This window comes from Poecilia formosa, unplaced genomic scaffold, assembly GCF_000485575.1.
Source record: "Poecilia formosa unplaced genomic scaffold, Poecilia_formosa-5.1.2 Scaffold206, whole genome shotgun sequence".
NCBI lineage: Eukaryota > Metazoa > Chordata > Actinopteri > Cyprinodontiformes > Poeciliidae > Poecilia > Poecilia formosa.
The window spans coordinates 982062-997572 of NW_006800145.1; the positions used below are offsets into that span (position 1 = coordinate 982062).

Sequence of the window (15511 nt, forward strand, 5' to 3'; positions counted from 1 at the left end):
GCTAAAAACACTTACTGGATTCTAGTGGAGGGTGTGGGGAGCCTGGGATTCTTGGGATGTCTCTGTAAAAGGTAGCAGGTTGGAAGACATTCAAATTCAGACAGAACTATGTTGCTCATAGTTTTTATGAGCATATTGAAGTGTTTCTTTTTTACAAAATGATGTGGAACAAACAGCTCAATTGTGAACAGAATAAAGGCCATCCATAAAAATAGGCTTAGGTAGCACAGTGGGTAGGAGAGGAAAGAAAGAAACATCTGGAAAAGAGGATTTTTCTGATGGATCATCAGGATTTTAGGGAGGACACACTGTAAAGGGGCTCCACCCATTAAATCTACTTACTGATAGGCTCTATAGACTTTTCTCAAAAGGTTTTTGGACATAATTCGACTGATGGAGCTTTTATACAAGAGGAAAGATATCAAACGCATCTGTTAGAATAAAACCTGTGCAGTTACTCCTCTACTGTAAATGCAATAGTTACATACTAATAACACCAGTCTTACCCTATTGGCCTTGAGACTACGATCTCCACTTGAGGTTCGGCTTTGGATTCAAGAATGATGTTGTACACTTCTTTTTTGGTTGCTCCTGGCAATGACTTTCCATTCCACTGTAGGACCTCGTCGCCTGGAAATCAGATTACCAGCAGATGATGCAACCCGAGTTTAGTTTTGATTTGTGTATCAGGTGCAAAGTTGTTACATGATGAAAAGTGTGACATCAGGGGCGGACTGGCTTTAGAGACTATCAGGGTTTTCCCTGTTGGGCTGGTGGTTTAGCAGCTGGTGGTTTAGCTCATGGAGACATTGTCACTCTCACCCCACGCAGCACGTTGTTGTCTTGCAGTACCACTATGCCTCAAACTTTGCCATATCAAATGCTTCCTCTACCTCTCCTCCACTCTGGCAGATATCCTCAGTGTGTGGCTAAGGGAGACTTGTAAACACATGAGGAAGCACTACGAGGAAGACTTTTATATATGAAAAAATGCTTTCTACATATTTGTTAAAACTGTCACTATGCTGTGACAGTGTAGTATGAGACAGGCATTCTGTGAAAAAACTGAGCACCTCTCCCTTCTCCCAGTGCTCCCAGAAATACATAGAAACAACAAATCAGTCAGGAGGAGGGTCTCTGTCTCATAACATACTGTCATGACATGATGAAAGTTTTACCAAATATGTAAAAAAATAATAATAATAATATAAAAGTTACATACCAACTTGGAAGAATTTTTTTTATTTTTTATTTCTGCTAAGACCATTAAAACATATTTACCAGTATTCTCACTCTCAACGAACAAATGTTATAATTCTAGACTTCTATGCTGTGTGTTAAAGTTAAAGCATTTAATTCAATTCAATTTAAAAATACTTTATTGATCGCAAAGGGAAATTAAATGTGGTTGCAATGCTCATTAATTCAGGATTATTTCCTTCACTGTCTGGGGAAGCCTGTTTGTGAAGACAGTGCATCAAATAAAAATAGCTTTAAATTTTGATGCTGAATCTTGATATTGTAGTAGCAAATTTTGCGATATATTCTCCATGTAATAGATGCAAAAATATTAGTAAAATAGAACATGTAAAAAATTCAAAGCATAAAAAAAAATGTATCCAATAAATAAAAACATTTTCTATATTTTTAGCAGGAAAAAAATATTTTCTTTCATCCGGTAACTAGCAGGTTTACAATACAACTTAATTTCAAGAATTCCCTAGAAAGACAATCACTTACTTGGACAACTGAGTCTGCTCATGTAAAAATAACTCTTGGTAGAAAACAATGTCTGTTCTTTACCTGCACGTAGATGTCCCACAACATCTGCCAGGCTGCCTTTTTTGACTTTGGTGATGAAGGCCCCAAGTCTTCCAGACTCTGTAATTTTTCCTCCAACAACCTGCACATAGTATGCAGTAATCAATGCAACTAAAGACGAACTCATGTACGAGTTTCTCTAGATCTTGTTGTAACATTAGTCCTTTAATGCTGGAAATGTTCGTCAGGTGACAGAAGGCCAACTTTGTAATTGTCTTTATATGTCTCTGAAGGTTGAGGTCTAAGTCCCTTCACAGACTTAGACTTCAACCTCAGTCATGCCTTCTCAGTAGTTTCTAGCAGAAGCTGTGTGCTTCAGTTGTTATTCAGTTTTGTTTCATCAGCAACAATTATTTTGCTGAAATTATTGTTTTGATTTCAAACCATTGTTGATTTCCATTTGTAAGACCAACATTCACACATTGATTTGTTCTATGCATCTGCTCAGCGTTTGAATGGTTTCATAGTCACCTGGTGACAAACTCATCTTTTAATTTACAACTTTCCATGGGTATTGTGACAATCAGCCTTGATCTTTAGATCGGATTTGAGAAGGAATAATTTTTAGGCTTAAGCACACTGTTTAAATACAGATCTCACCTGTTGACAGTCTTAAAGATTATACAGGCTCCTCAGGAAACAGAACATTTATACTTTCAGCTTAATGAAAATGTTTTCTCTGAATGCAAAACAACAACAAAGCTGTGCTCTCACTTTGAGGCCCAGTAGGGAGCCGGCCTCGCGGGGCATAGCCGACCTCTTGCTTAATGTGATACGCCCAATCAGGTGGTCACCCTCTTTGGACGGCTGCCACGTAACCGGATGCTGCAAAGATAGAAAACAAAGGAAACAGCATACGAGAGTTCAGATTATTCAGAATAATGACGTATATTTTAGTTTAACTAAATGTGATTCTAAATTAATTTAAATTCTCCTATAGGAATGCACTCACATCAGTGGCCATTAAAATCCTTTCATACTTACATGCCATACTGTAGGATCTAAAGGATGACAGTCCAAATCTCCTGTCAGGACAGAGAGCAGGATAAGTAGAGATTAATATATTTGCTTCAGGTTGTATTAATAGAAAGATTTTGTAAATATTGAGAACTTAACTTAGATAAAATAGGTTCATGCAGGTGTAGGCTACTTGAGGACTAGGGTTGTAAACGGTCGTGGGCTCAATTTTAACCATCCTTTGGAGACACTTAACCTCAATTTAGGGGGTGAGGGGTGCAATATTGTCCCAAAATTATATCACAAAATATTTTTTAAATACCTTGATAATGATGTTCCACATTTTCAACTTTTTCTTTTTTGGGGGAAGAGGGCTACTTTACTTTCCTTTATAAAGTCACATTAACATTTTTTATTTGTAAATATATACAAAATCACACAATATTAATGCATCAAAGAAAATCTAAAATTGATCAATATAAATGTAAACTAATTTGACAAAAAAAACTGCCTGGAATTAGATATCAAATGAAACTATAGCATACACAAAATAAACTTGTGTGGTTCATCATAACATTAGCTTTACAAGATATGAGAAAGCGGTTTCCACTTGTTTTAAAAGCAAGCCCTATGTGCAACAGTAAGAATCTTCCATTTTAAAATGGTCAACACCAAAATATTTCACATAGGAAACCCTGCATATAGTAAACTTAAAAACCAAGTTCCAGCAAAGATCTGAAACTTGGTTCACTTTCATTTCTTCCACCTGTCGCGGACATTTCCTCCTCCTTTCTCTACAATGAGTGAAATTTAAATTTCTTCCGTAAATATATCTGACTCGAGATGCAGAGTAACAAGGAGCTTCAACTCTTGCCTCCATTAATGTATTTAAATGTTTACGGGTTAGCAGACGTAACTAGCTGCAGCTAGCTAGCTTCTTCTCTATGCTACTGTTTTCTGAGAAGCCGTCGAGTCAACCGGGTGCTGGAAAAAAAAAAACGATCAGGACATACTTCTCCTATTTCAAATATATCGGTGACCCTGAACCTTGCTCAAAGCTGCGAGTTATTTATTTATTTTGTGGGAGGACATCGGTGTTACTGAAAGTTTTTTCGCCGTGTTTGACCGGTTTATACTTTCTGTGTGAAGTGGAGGCGAGCTGACGCAGGGCAGAACTCTGTGTAACCAGGAAACAGCAAGTATGGGAACTGCAGCGGCCAAAACACTACAGACGCTACTGTATATCCTTACCTTACCGTAGATATATAAGCTAATTCTATGAAATACCGTCCAGTCAAGACTGTAGACCAGTTGACCAGCTTCTTCTTTGTTTTATAGCGGTTATGGCATGTGATGGTGGAGTCACATATTACGGCATGACATTAGCGTCAAGATATAATTTATTTCCCGGGCAAGTTTTTTTTTTTCCGTTTACATATTGTTGTGCATGATATGATATGATATGATATGATATGATATGATATGATATGGCTCACCCTACAATCAATCTGTGTATTGCATGAAGGTGATCATGTCTGTAAATTTGGCTCCAGGTTCAAAACTCTTGAAGTGACCAGTATGAGAAGCAAACAAGTATAGTTTCTGTCTATTTACCATTTACTTAACTATTCATCAAGACTTATGTGCTCTGACATGCCAAAACTACTGCAATATTCTGCCACAAGCATCAACATCAATCGTAATGCCAGATATACTTCTGTTTTTTCAAAAAAGACAGTTGAGCAGAACCATCTTTACAAAAACTTTTTAAACTATTTTAAAAACAGAAAAGACATTTAAAACCATCTTTTTTTTTTGAGTTCCACTGCGTATTTAAAACGGCTAATAATCAGAATCTACACTATTTACCCATTAGTGTCCTCTGAGTTAGATTAATCTGGATTAAAACAGCCCATTTCTGTGACCAATGAAGATGATTAGCTGATTGGGCACAGCTAACTCCACCTGCTGGCCCTTGAAAGCAACTATCCCAGCAGGTCTTATTTTAATAATGCTGAGAGTGCAGTATACAGCGTGTAGCCACAACCAGGCATGATTTCAGATGGTAGTCCATGCTTGGCTGTGGCAGCTGGATGTTTGCAGAGCATTACGTAGCCAGCGAGCCAGTGACCTAATTCCACAAATCTGCTGGCCTAAATCATTGGGACTCTTCAAATAAACGAGAGCTTTTCTCAGAGCAGCAGACTATATCCGAAGCACACAGAGGTGTAGATGACGCACAGATATAGTAATGCACGCTGTGCTGAGTGGCTGCAACATCTCTATAAGTTGGCATTTAATTTTACAGTCCAGACACTGAAAGTACTGATAATGTAACAGTCTCAGGGATTAGAATCTCACTCTGCTTCAAAATGATTAAAAAATGTATGTTTTTAAACCGGTTTTGTTGTTATGGTAAGATATGACTACAATTCCTTATAAAGCTAAAGATGCATCTAAATTACCCTGTCTTGATGCATCTCTAGGATCACATTTCTTCTGGTTAACAACTCTGTCATAGGTTGAAAAATGTGTCTGACCTTTTGCACAATCAATCAGTGCTGTCTGCAGTTCCTGTAGATCAGATTACAAATACCCATGCAACCATTTACTCCACTGATTCTAGTCTTACAAGCATAGAATGCATGTAAATGTGTTTTGCCATGACTTGGAGGATGATGAGAGGATAGCAAGTGCAAAGATCAAATTTAGTTTGAATACATGAAACAAAGAGAGACAGATGGTTGTAACTAAGAGAAAAGGTGAGATTCAGCAAATAACTATCACAATGGCTGTGCAATAGTATTCAAAAAGGAAATGATGGGATGGGAGTTCAGAGAGATTTAGATTAGTAAGTTAGTGGACTGAACACATCTGTCTGACTGACCTTTCTCGCTGACGCTTTCCATGTCTACGTCGTCACAGCTGGTGGAACCGCCCTCCTCTTCTGAGCTGCTGATGGACATCTGTCTCTTGTTGATTCCGCGCTTGACTTTGTATGACCGAGGAGGGGGCGGCCGCAAAGAATCGGACTGGTCTGAGCTCTGCGAGTCTTTCCTCAACAGGTGGTCCCCACCCTTGTCCCTTTTTGTGCCAGTCTCCGGACGGGAGTTGTTTGAGCCCTGATCATTAGGCACTAGTCCTCCAGTCTGGGGCCCTGATTTCCCTCCACCTCCTGTAGGTGGTGGTCCACCTCCCATCCCCGCGGTCCTGTCACCAGGAAAGGCTCGGTGGTTCTCAAGGAGGCCCTTGCGCTCTCCTTCACCACCTCCACCCCTCCTGGCCAGACGGTTTGGAGGTACATGACCTCCCCCACCACCTCCTTCACCTGGTCCCAACCCAACCTCATTGATCGCAAGATCACTGTGCCGTCGCTCGTGCCGTACCTTGGATACCTTTGCGTGCATTCGCATCTCCTGCTCCTCTTTTTGTGGTTTTACAGGATACCTTGCCAGGTTGGGGTCACTCCGATAACGATTCTGGAACTCTTCTTCACGGCGCTGCCTCTCCCTCTGTTCCTCATCCTCCGGATGTCTGCGGTGCATCCCTGAATGCCTCAAGTTGTCCTCCCCATCCTCATAATCTTGAGAATGTATCTTCTCCAGTCGCCGTCCTTCTCCGAACCGTCTCTCTCTGTCTCCAGTACTCACACGCTCATCCAAGGATGACTGAGACTGAAGCTTGCCAGGAGGTCTGCGACCACTGCCCCGTCCCATCCCTCCCCTCCCGTTTTGTTCATGGAGGGATACTGGCCTTTTTCTAGGTAGGAAGAGACAATACTTGTTGTTGAACCTAAACACACATTTCTAGCAATAACTATTTAGATCCTATTTTACATTGTCTTTTTATTACTCAAAGAGTTTGCAGTCAATAATTCATAATCAAAGGAAAATTTACCAGGATGAGAAATGTTACGTGGATGACAGCATTAGTTATAATAATTAGTTTTATACAGTGCCTCTTAATAAAACCAAGGACTCTTTAGAAAGCTTATAAAGGTCTTGTGTTTTGAGGAGCTTCTTAAGAGTTCAGTGATATGGCATTGCCATCCTCAGATGAATTTACAAAGGCACAGATGGTATGCTCACCAAAGCTAATGGAGGTTTGTGCAAGGAGCCAATGAATGAGGATCATAGTGTCCTATTTGTGTGGAAGGTCTAACTAACTGGTATTAGGAGCCTAAGGTTGAGAGTTTTGTAGATCAGAAGAAAGTTCTTTTAAATGTTAGTAGCTGAATTTCGGAAATCCTGGAGTTTGTAAGTGCTTTGTAAAAAATTCCTAATGAGGACTTAATGGCAGTAATCTGAACAGATTGTAACAAAGGCCTGGATCAATATCTAAAACTTTAGTTAAAGTGGAAAATGGTGGCCACAAGGTATAAAGACAAAAACGTATAGAATCAAATTTTTCACTTTGTGACTTACTTTTCTTTTGGTGGTTCACTTTGGGAGCGAGAGCCAGGCATGGTGTCAACAGCCTTGGTAGGGAGGACTCCGGCGGGCAGCTGTGTCCCGTCTGGCGGCCCTGCGTTTGTGCTGGAGGGCGGAGCTTGCGATCTGGAGCGGAGAAGCTTCCTGTCACGCTGACCCTCACCTCCTGTGGCCGGGTCGTTCAAGGAGGTGCCCAGGCTCCCGGGCCGCGCTCCTGACCCCGAAAACCATTCTCCTGATTTGGTGAGAATCTCCTGCTGCTTACGGCACAGGTTGCAAACCCACATTACCTGAAAGGTTGAAAGGAAACGCATGTTTTACAGACTCATTTCAGAAGACGGAGATAAATTGTCTCACAACATGAGAGAAATGCCAAACCTATCAGTGGCTTGGTATACACAACATGTACTTTGCAAAAAAACAAACAGCAAAAGAACCATAAAACTTACTAATAAATAGACCATAAAACAATTGAATAGCAGTTCCTGGGAGATGATTTTGTGTGTTTAGTTTTAAAAATGTTTCGCATTGCTCCTCGAACATGCCCCTTTTCCATTCACACCAAACCCCAGAAGAGAGGCTGCATCTAAATTGAGCTTTATTTAAATTAAAGTGATGTAAAACCAAAATTTGCACAACATATGACATTTTATGGAGAAGTATTGGTCATTTTGCACCTTTATTTTTCATCTTGTACCTGAAAATTAGAGAAAAAAAAGTCACTCTGTGAAATGTGTCATTTTACACCAATCATCAGTTAGTTTGAACCAGTCAGAACAATATTTTGTACCCGACAACCAATGACTTAAAGCAAACATTACATTGTTGTTTTACTCAAATTTTGTGGTAATTTACTTTTGTCTGCTGTAGAACGTTGCTTATGACTTATTTGAATTCAGTTTCAACTGAGTTTGCTTATTTATATTGTGCTAATGGGCAACATCGTCTCAAGGAACTTTATTAAAAGAAAATGCATACTCAAGTTTTCAATTAAAAATTAGATGTTCAAAACTGCCTTATTTATTGGAAAGGTAGAAAATGCAATCAAACAAACAACACATATACTGATGGGGAAAACACAACACATTACAAAAGCATATGCAAAATATTTTTAGCTGCATTTTTTTCTGGAAAATGATGAACTATCCCAAAAAAGAGATCTGAACAATAGCAAAAGGAAATATGCCTTAATATCCAGTTTTTTTTGGATGTGTACAGGTCAGTTAAATTATATTTGAGACATGAACTTTTTATGACTATTTATTTCCAACAGTCACAAAAGTGATGTGCTACAAAAAAAAAGCCAATGTCATTTGTCTAAATGTATGAAATAGTTTGTTGTTGAGAATTCTAACCTGAAATACGAGATATTACTAGAGGGTTTAAAATAGCAAAGGGGCAAAGTAAACTGAGGGTTAATTTGTTGATAATGCCAGAGAGAAGCTTATTTTAAAAATAAAAACTTAATTCAGAAATAATACACATTCTGTTTTTTCCCAACATTTAACTGAATATCGGTTACATACCTTGAAATTTCTTATTGAAAGTTGTGCTAATTCAGCTACAGCTAGCAAATAAAAAACTGCTTAAATAAACATCATATCACTAATGCATCCTTATAACACAACAAACCAGTATTTATTAATGTATTAAGTCATTTTATGTCATGCAAATATAAATATTTGGTTTTGTGACCAAAAGTTTAATGTTGCTGAACAAGAAGGAAATGTTTTTTGCGATGCACAGTAAACAGATGCATAGTTTGTTCTAAAAAAAATGACACTGGTGCATTCAAATATGATAAAAGGACATGAAGGATATTTCATTCTTCTTCACAAAACCTCTGCAGACCTCGAATACTTACATGTAGCCATGGCTACTGAATATCACCTCACTTCGACAGCACAAAAACAGGATTTATCTCCCTCCGCATTTATAATCCCTCTGGTTTATTTTTGCAGAGAATAAATCCAAAGAAGCGAAGAAACACAGACGTCCTTATGTGTTCGGCTGCATAACCGCTGCACAAAACAAAAAAACACCTCCTTGGCCTTTAGAAAAATCCAAAAAGCTACTCCTTGACAGCCACTGAGATGCATTTAGCAGTCAGTTTAGCGTTTAGCCTTCAGTGTGCCAAACCACATTCATCATGGCCTGATTGAATCCCAGTTGGCGCATGTCCAGACTAATCTAAAGCTAAATCAGCTGCTCGCGCTCCGCACAGCTGTCAGGCTGCCGCCCAGCCTCACACTGCCACCTCTTTCTCCCTCTGACTTTCCTCTTCAGCTGACGGCCAGCAGATTAGAAGTGGCCAGTAATCCTTTCATTTTCTCACTATTATTCGGCTCATCATTAACTGAGAATACCCGCTCACAATCCTCAACTTTCCACTGTTGCGGTCGCTGACCTCTAGGGGCTCTCCTCACCAGAGAGCTCTTTCGCCCGCTTCTGTATCAGCTCTGTCTGACTGCCACAGCTGAGACATATAGCAGATCATCAACCACTGCTTAAAGAACTCCGTCTCAAAGTGTCAAGCCTCTCCTCCCTGGTATTTGATCTACAGGGATCGTGTTTGTGTTGTGCACTTGAGCACCCTGCTGTGATTATTTCTCTGTGAGTAACTGTGCACTTCGAAAAGGCAAGTTTTCTTTGTTCACAGTGGAAGCCGGTAGGAGTTCTCTGCCGTTTTTACTTAATCCCCTTTTTTCTTGTTTTGTGGGTAGACAGGAAGCTCAGGCTCTGCACCCTTTTGTTGTTGTTAAAGATGGAGCTATGTGGGGGCGTTTTGTTTGTTGTTTTGGCTTTGGAGACCCTGAAGCTTAGAGCTTCCTTCTGTTTGTTCTTTTTCTCCTGTTTTTTTTTTGTTTTGTTTTTTTGTTTTTTGCCTTAATAGTAAAGCAAATACTTGGTTTCAATGGGCATCACTTATTTCTGGGATTGTAACACCCACTTTCAGGATTCTCCTCAGTTCCCAGTGTAACTAACAGATATGACACATTTCCTTTAAAGTTCTTCATTTATAGAGTACAATATGCATTTAAATATATATGTATATTGTGTGTGTGTGTGTAGACATTTGTAAAGGTTATAAGAATTGACATTTTCAGGAGGAAAAAGCATGAAAACAAACAGAATAGCTGCTGCTTTACCTGCCAACCTGAATCTAATGTCGTTGGGTTAAACAAAGCATTTTGTATCGTCTGAATAGCACCAGAGCTCGCCTCATCTTCACTTAAACATGTTTTTCCAACTAATTGATAGAAGAAGAAGCTGTTCTTCTGATTTGTCTCCAAATGTTTATTCAGCAAAGTCAGCTGAGCTTTTAAGACAGATTTCAACGTATGGCTTCAGTGATTAGCTCATCTGGAACTGGAAATCCCAATCTCTTTTAGATCAGTTAATGAACTAGACAAAGGCAGTAAACAACACCAACACTCATCAGTGTGGAAGTTGTTACTGAAAGACAAACACTTTGTTGGCTATTTGCAGCATCAGTGTTTTGCTTTTGTTTTTTTAAATAAAGAAACAAATCTGTATTTTTTTACAAAGGCTTTTTGCAAAAACCTTTGTAAAAAAGGCTTTTTCATTTTAGAGCTGCTCTTTTATCCTTTTCAAAACACCAGTTCTGCCTTACAAAGAATACGGTAGTTTATGTGTTAGGTCCTTTTGAAGTCTCTGAGTTAAGGTAAGTAGGTTCTCACTCTGCGGGGATACACACAGGCAGTAGTTTTTAGAATTGCAATCTAGAGTAACTATTATGTAATAGTAAAACTTTGTTCCTTTGAAAAAGTCATTTGGACCCAGAAGTTCTCATGTACATGTTTTTGGGGTACAAAAACAGCTGTAATGTGGATGAAAAAAAAAATTTAATTAGATTTTTATTTGTACTTATTTGTACATATATATCTGCCCATAACCTGCAGGACTCTGGGCTATTTTTTGAAAACTTAATATAAACCATTTACTGGCAAAACGCTTCTAATAGTTTAAAGTTTATAGTTATAGCATGGCAAAACATGAAAAATTGTGAACAGCTGTTCAAGGTTTCCCCCCCCCCCTTCTTTCCTTTACTTCCTTTTCTTGACTTTCCTTTTTTCTTTGCAACGTTATTCTGTCTCTTCAGCATACGACCAGGCAGGGTACACCTGTCTGGTTTGACAAATGAAGACACCACACATCTGCCATTCAAACGTCTGCACTAAAAACCAACCGCCTTCCTCTCTCACCCACATGTTTCCTCTGTGCATCTGCTAACCAAATGGTGAAGTCGTGCATCGCTGCAGCGGTTCTGCTTACAGCAGTGAGGTGCTTTCATCCAAGCCTCTAAATGAGTGAGCATCAGCTTTCCATAAAGGGCAAGAATGGATGGGCGTCATGAGGGCAATAGATCAGCGAGGAGGGGGCAGTCTGCTCTGGGAGTGTGCAGGGAACCCAGCATTCAACACGCAACCAGACAGCATGACATATGAGGCAGCGGCAGGCGCAAAGTGCCATCGTTCATGGCTGAGTGGTAAATCCTGAATGGTTGGAAGAAAGACGACCGCAAAAGACATAATGCTCCATTTCTCTTAATAAGGCAGTAGATCAACTCTACAAGCAGGAAGCACAGCGAGGGTGGAGATCAGCTGAAAGCACAGCAGCACATCTGTTGAGGCTGTAAATCCACGAGCTCTTCATTTCTTTTTCATCGGACGCGGAGACGACTTTTAGCTGTTTTTCACTGCTCTCGACACAAACGATGGCCATTTAATGGGAGTCAAAAACAGGAGATGATGGAGTCTTGTTAGTGCATTTTAGGATTTCCAAGATGGTGGCAATAATGGACAAAAGCATGGTAGAGATTTTAGGATGACACATGCTACCTCGTGAACCACACTGAATTGTGAACAGTGCCAGAATGTTGTTTTTTTTTTTGGTCTTTTAGGAATGAATAGTGTATCGACAAGTAAATCTAAGATTGACAAATCTCATAGTGTACAGCATAAAAAATCTTCAGCTTTAATATGCCATAAATTGAAGGGGTTTTTTTCTTATTCATGTTTTTTTCTTATTTTTGAATTGCAGCTAAAAATGCAAATCAAGTAATTAACTATTATCCTTAAATATAAATTAAGTAATAACTTTCTTAATCAGAATATTTTTCCTGACCTGACACAGAATGATCAACTGAATAATAGCAGAAAAATATTATTTTCCTTACCCTTTCATTCTGGGTGGGTGATTCAAAAAAGTGTTTTCAATTTATTTTTTTATGAACTCAGGCAGTACAATTACCAGTGCAACATTACATATTATAATGAAATTCAAAATAATTCAAATCACTGGCAGATTTAGATTTAGAATAATTTTCTTTCAACTGGGAGTTTTGTTTCTGAGCCGGGCATCTCTTAAAATCTAAATGGGAACTTTAGTTTTGATTATCACTATTAAATAGTATGTGCACTGTTTTGAGATAATGTGACAGCAGACGTGTGTGTTTGGAGGGTGGAGGGGGCTACACAAATAGAAACATGCAACGGAAGGATGCTAAATGGAGACACAAGTGGACAGGGTCTGTAGGAGTTTTATGGAGGCATCTGAGCTGGATGAGAACATAGAGCTGGAGTGTGAGCAGAGAAGGTTAGTCATCCACTACTGACAAACATGACTAAGATTATGCAGTACACAGTGCGGTGTAGGAAGTGCAGTGTCAGCTTTAAGCAGAAAGTAAGAAACATTTTCTGTGGATGTGTCTGAGTGCATCTTTACTTTTACCACACATAAACTTATTCACAGCTGACAAGCTACTAAAATATGCAAACACGCCTAAGGCACTTAAAGGAAGAGCTAAAATGTGACTCAGTAAGAACAAGTAATTGTCCAGATTACACAAAGATCTTCTTTTTCAGAAGAAGATCTTTTTACATTGGCACCAAATACGTGTTTAGCACCCAGCGTTTGTCTGTCCTCCACTGGGAGGCAGTGCTGCTCCTCTACACAGGAGATGGCTTGTCAGCAGTTACTTTCCTTTCTGGGAGCCATCTGGAGCTGACATTAAACACACATAAACAAACAATGAGCCTTTAACAAGCAACAACACCAACAAAAGCAGGGCTGTTGTTACACAAAAAGGACTAAGTAACAGACATCAGCTTCCTCACACAGACCACATTTAGTTCAGGGTTGCTCTAAGAATGATGGTCACTGAGTTATACAAGTTATTTCCTGTGGCCAAATGAATAGCAAGTTTCCTCTTTTGGGATTATTAAAGAACATCTTCTCTATTATACTATAATTCTTGCAATATCTTTGCATACCTTTTAACAAAGCATTCGTCAAAAGGTATGCACACTTACACTAACGGCTTGTGGCAGTTTTTTTTTCTTTGTGTATATATATTTCTGTCAAACAGATTTGCTCTTCAGTTGAAATGTACATGACATATTGCAGAAGAGATGGATTTTATTTTCAAGGCCTTTTTTGCTCACCACATCTCAAATATTGCAGAGAATAACTTAGCGGTAGAAGTAAAAAGCTAACAAAAGCATTATAAGAGCAAGGTGATTCAATAACACAAGGAATATATTCTGCATTGAAGGATAACAGCACTGAACATGATGGATCACATACTGTGGAAGATTGTGCTGCCACAGGCAGATCTGCCCCTGAAGCAGTATCTCTTTGCACCTGTGCAGTTTGCCAAAATTTCAATGAGTCAATAAGTCTGTGAAACAGTATTTGTTCCTTTAGAGACTTGTGTTTTTCGTTTTCTATGCCCAACTACAATCAAGAAACAAATTTTATCAGAGAAAGGTCACGTAAGATGATACAAAAAGCTGTTTTTAAATCATTTGATTTATTAAGGAGAAAAGGCAACATTCCTGTGATGCAGTAATTGCCCCCCTTTTGACGGAGATCGAAATCAGAAAAATAACTGCTGCTTTGATAGGACAAGACTGAGATGCAAATGTTATTTAAAACTATTTTGTTTGGTTTTTCTTAAACTCACGTGCAGGCATCCATTACAGACACACTGAGTAGTTTGAAAAGATTGGGCCAGCATCCACACTGGAAAAGAGGGAAGTGATGAGAATTTGATCTTGCAGGAAGAGGAGATGAGTAATTGGAGATGGAGTTTGTCTTACTGGAGTTTGTCTTACTGTTCAGGAGGGGCGATGAGGATTCAAGGGAATTACTGGCTTCCACAGATCATGAGTTTGGCAGGTGGGGATTTTTGTCTGTTTCAAGAGGAGTTTTGGAGAGCAAGTGGTGGAGGGTGGACATTCAGGTGGGTGTGTGGCAGAGATCAAGAGAGAGATTCTAGATGGGTACGAGAGAAGTGACAAAGAGGCAGACAATGGAGGATCTGGAGAGGGTTAAGAGAGCCGAGAGAGATGATGAAGCATGGAGGCTAGGAAGTCCAAAGAGGAGGAGGAGACCGGACAGCGAGGAGGAAGATAACTCGGGTAAGTGTTGAGTCACAAAATATTTAACAAAGGTCCAGAAAGACCGGATTACCACAACTTAAAAAAAATATAAAAATATTTGGCGCCTGCTTCAGAGAAACCGCTCTTCTAACTCTTCCTTCCTAATCAGGTCAGATGTGTTCCAGTGGATACCACGCCTGCATAAGAAAAGTAAGACCGATAACACAAAAAGCAGCCAGCTCCTGCACACAACACTGAAACAAAGTGGATATGACAAAATTATAGATTTTGTGCTACATGTTTCAAAAAAAAACCACAGCAATGAAAATGCCATTTGTACTCCGAATGTCCGCTCATGCCTGGAAATTCCCAGGTGCGGCTGAAATGAAATAATTCTCCGAAGGTTCAAAGTTCCTCCACAGTGATGGAAAAGATTCAAGTTATCAGGTTAGTGGGGCAATTACTTTTCACAAATGTCCAAGTTGGTTTGGATGACTTGATTGTGAAGTAATGATTTGGTGCATTTGTTATTACTTAGCTTATGTTTGTCTGATAATGAACTCAGACAAACACATGTTTGGTATAAAACGTGAAACCAAAATTAGAGAAAAGGCTCAAGAAACTTTGAACAGAAAAAAAACAAACTTTTCCACAATAATGCATATATTTTAGAATTTGTTTATACTTAGGCTAATTGCAGCTGGAGCAAACAATATTGTATCTTCAAATACTATGTTTTTGCAGTTTGTGTGGATTAAATGCCATCTGTTGAAAGCTGGTGGTACTTTTTGCAGAACAAAAGGGAGAAAACCAACCTGTCGCTCATCAGGCAGAATACATCCTTTTTTTGTTTACTGAGGTCTGCCAGATATTCTTGCAAGTATATTTTTGTTCAAA

At 39.1% G+C, this 15511-nt stretch overlaps 1 protein-coding gene across 21 annotated transcripts in view; it reads right to left on the bottom strand.

Annotated features, from left to right (window-relative positions):
- Positions 1-15511, bottom strand: part of rims1b (regulating synaptic membrane exocytosis 1b) — a 68359-nt gene that overhangs the window by 25188 nt on the left and 27660 nt on the right. For 19 of the 21 annotated variants that reach the window (XM_016679240.1, XM_016679235.1, XM_016679236.1 and 16 more), the window contains 7 exons: positions 7203-7498; positions 5666-6537; positions 2806-2846; positions 2536-2646; positions 1804-1903; positions 507-630; positions 16-62 (listed from right to left, as the gene is read on the bottom strand). In XM_016679240.1, coding sequence (XP_016534726.1) covers positions 16-62; positions 507-630; positions 1804-1903; positions 2536-2646; positions 2806-2846; positions 5666-6537; positions 7203-7498 — 1591 coding nt within the window. Of the gene's footprint in view, positions 1-15; positions 63-506; positions 631-1803; positions 1904-2535; positions 2647-2805; positions 2847-5665; positions 6538-7198; positions 7499-9072; positions 9421-15511 lie in introns of those variants that run through there. The other 2 variants (XM_016679248.1, XM_016679251.1) reach the window with 2 other exon arrangements.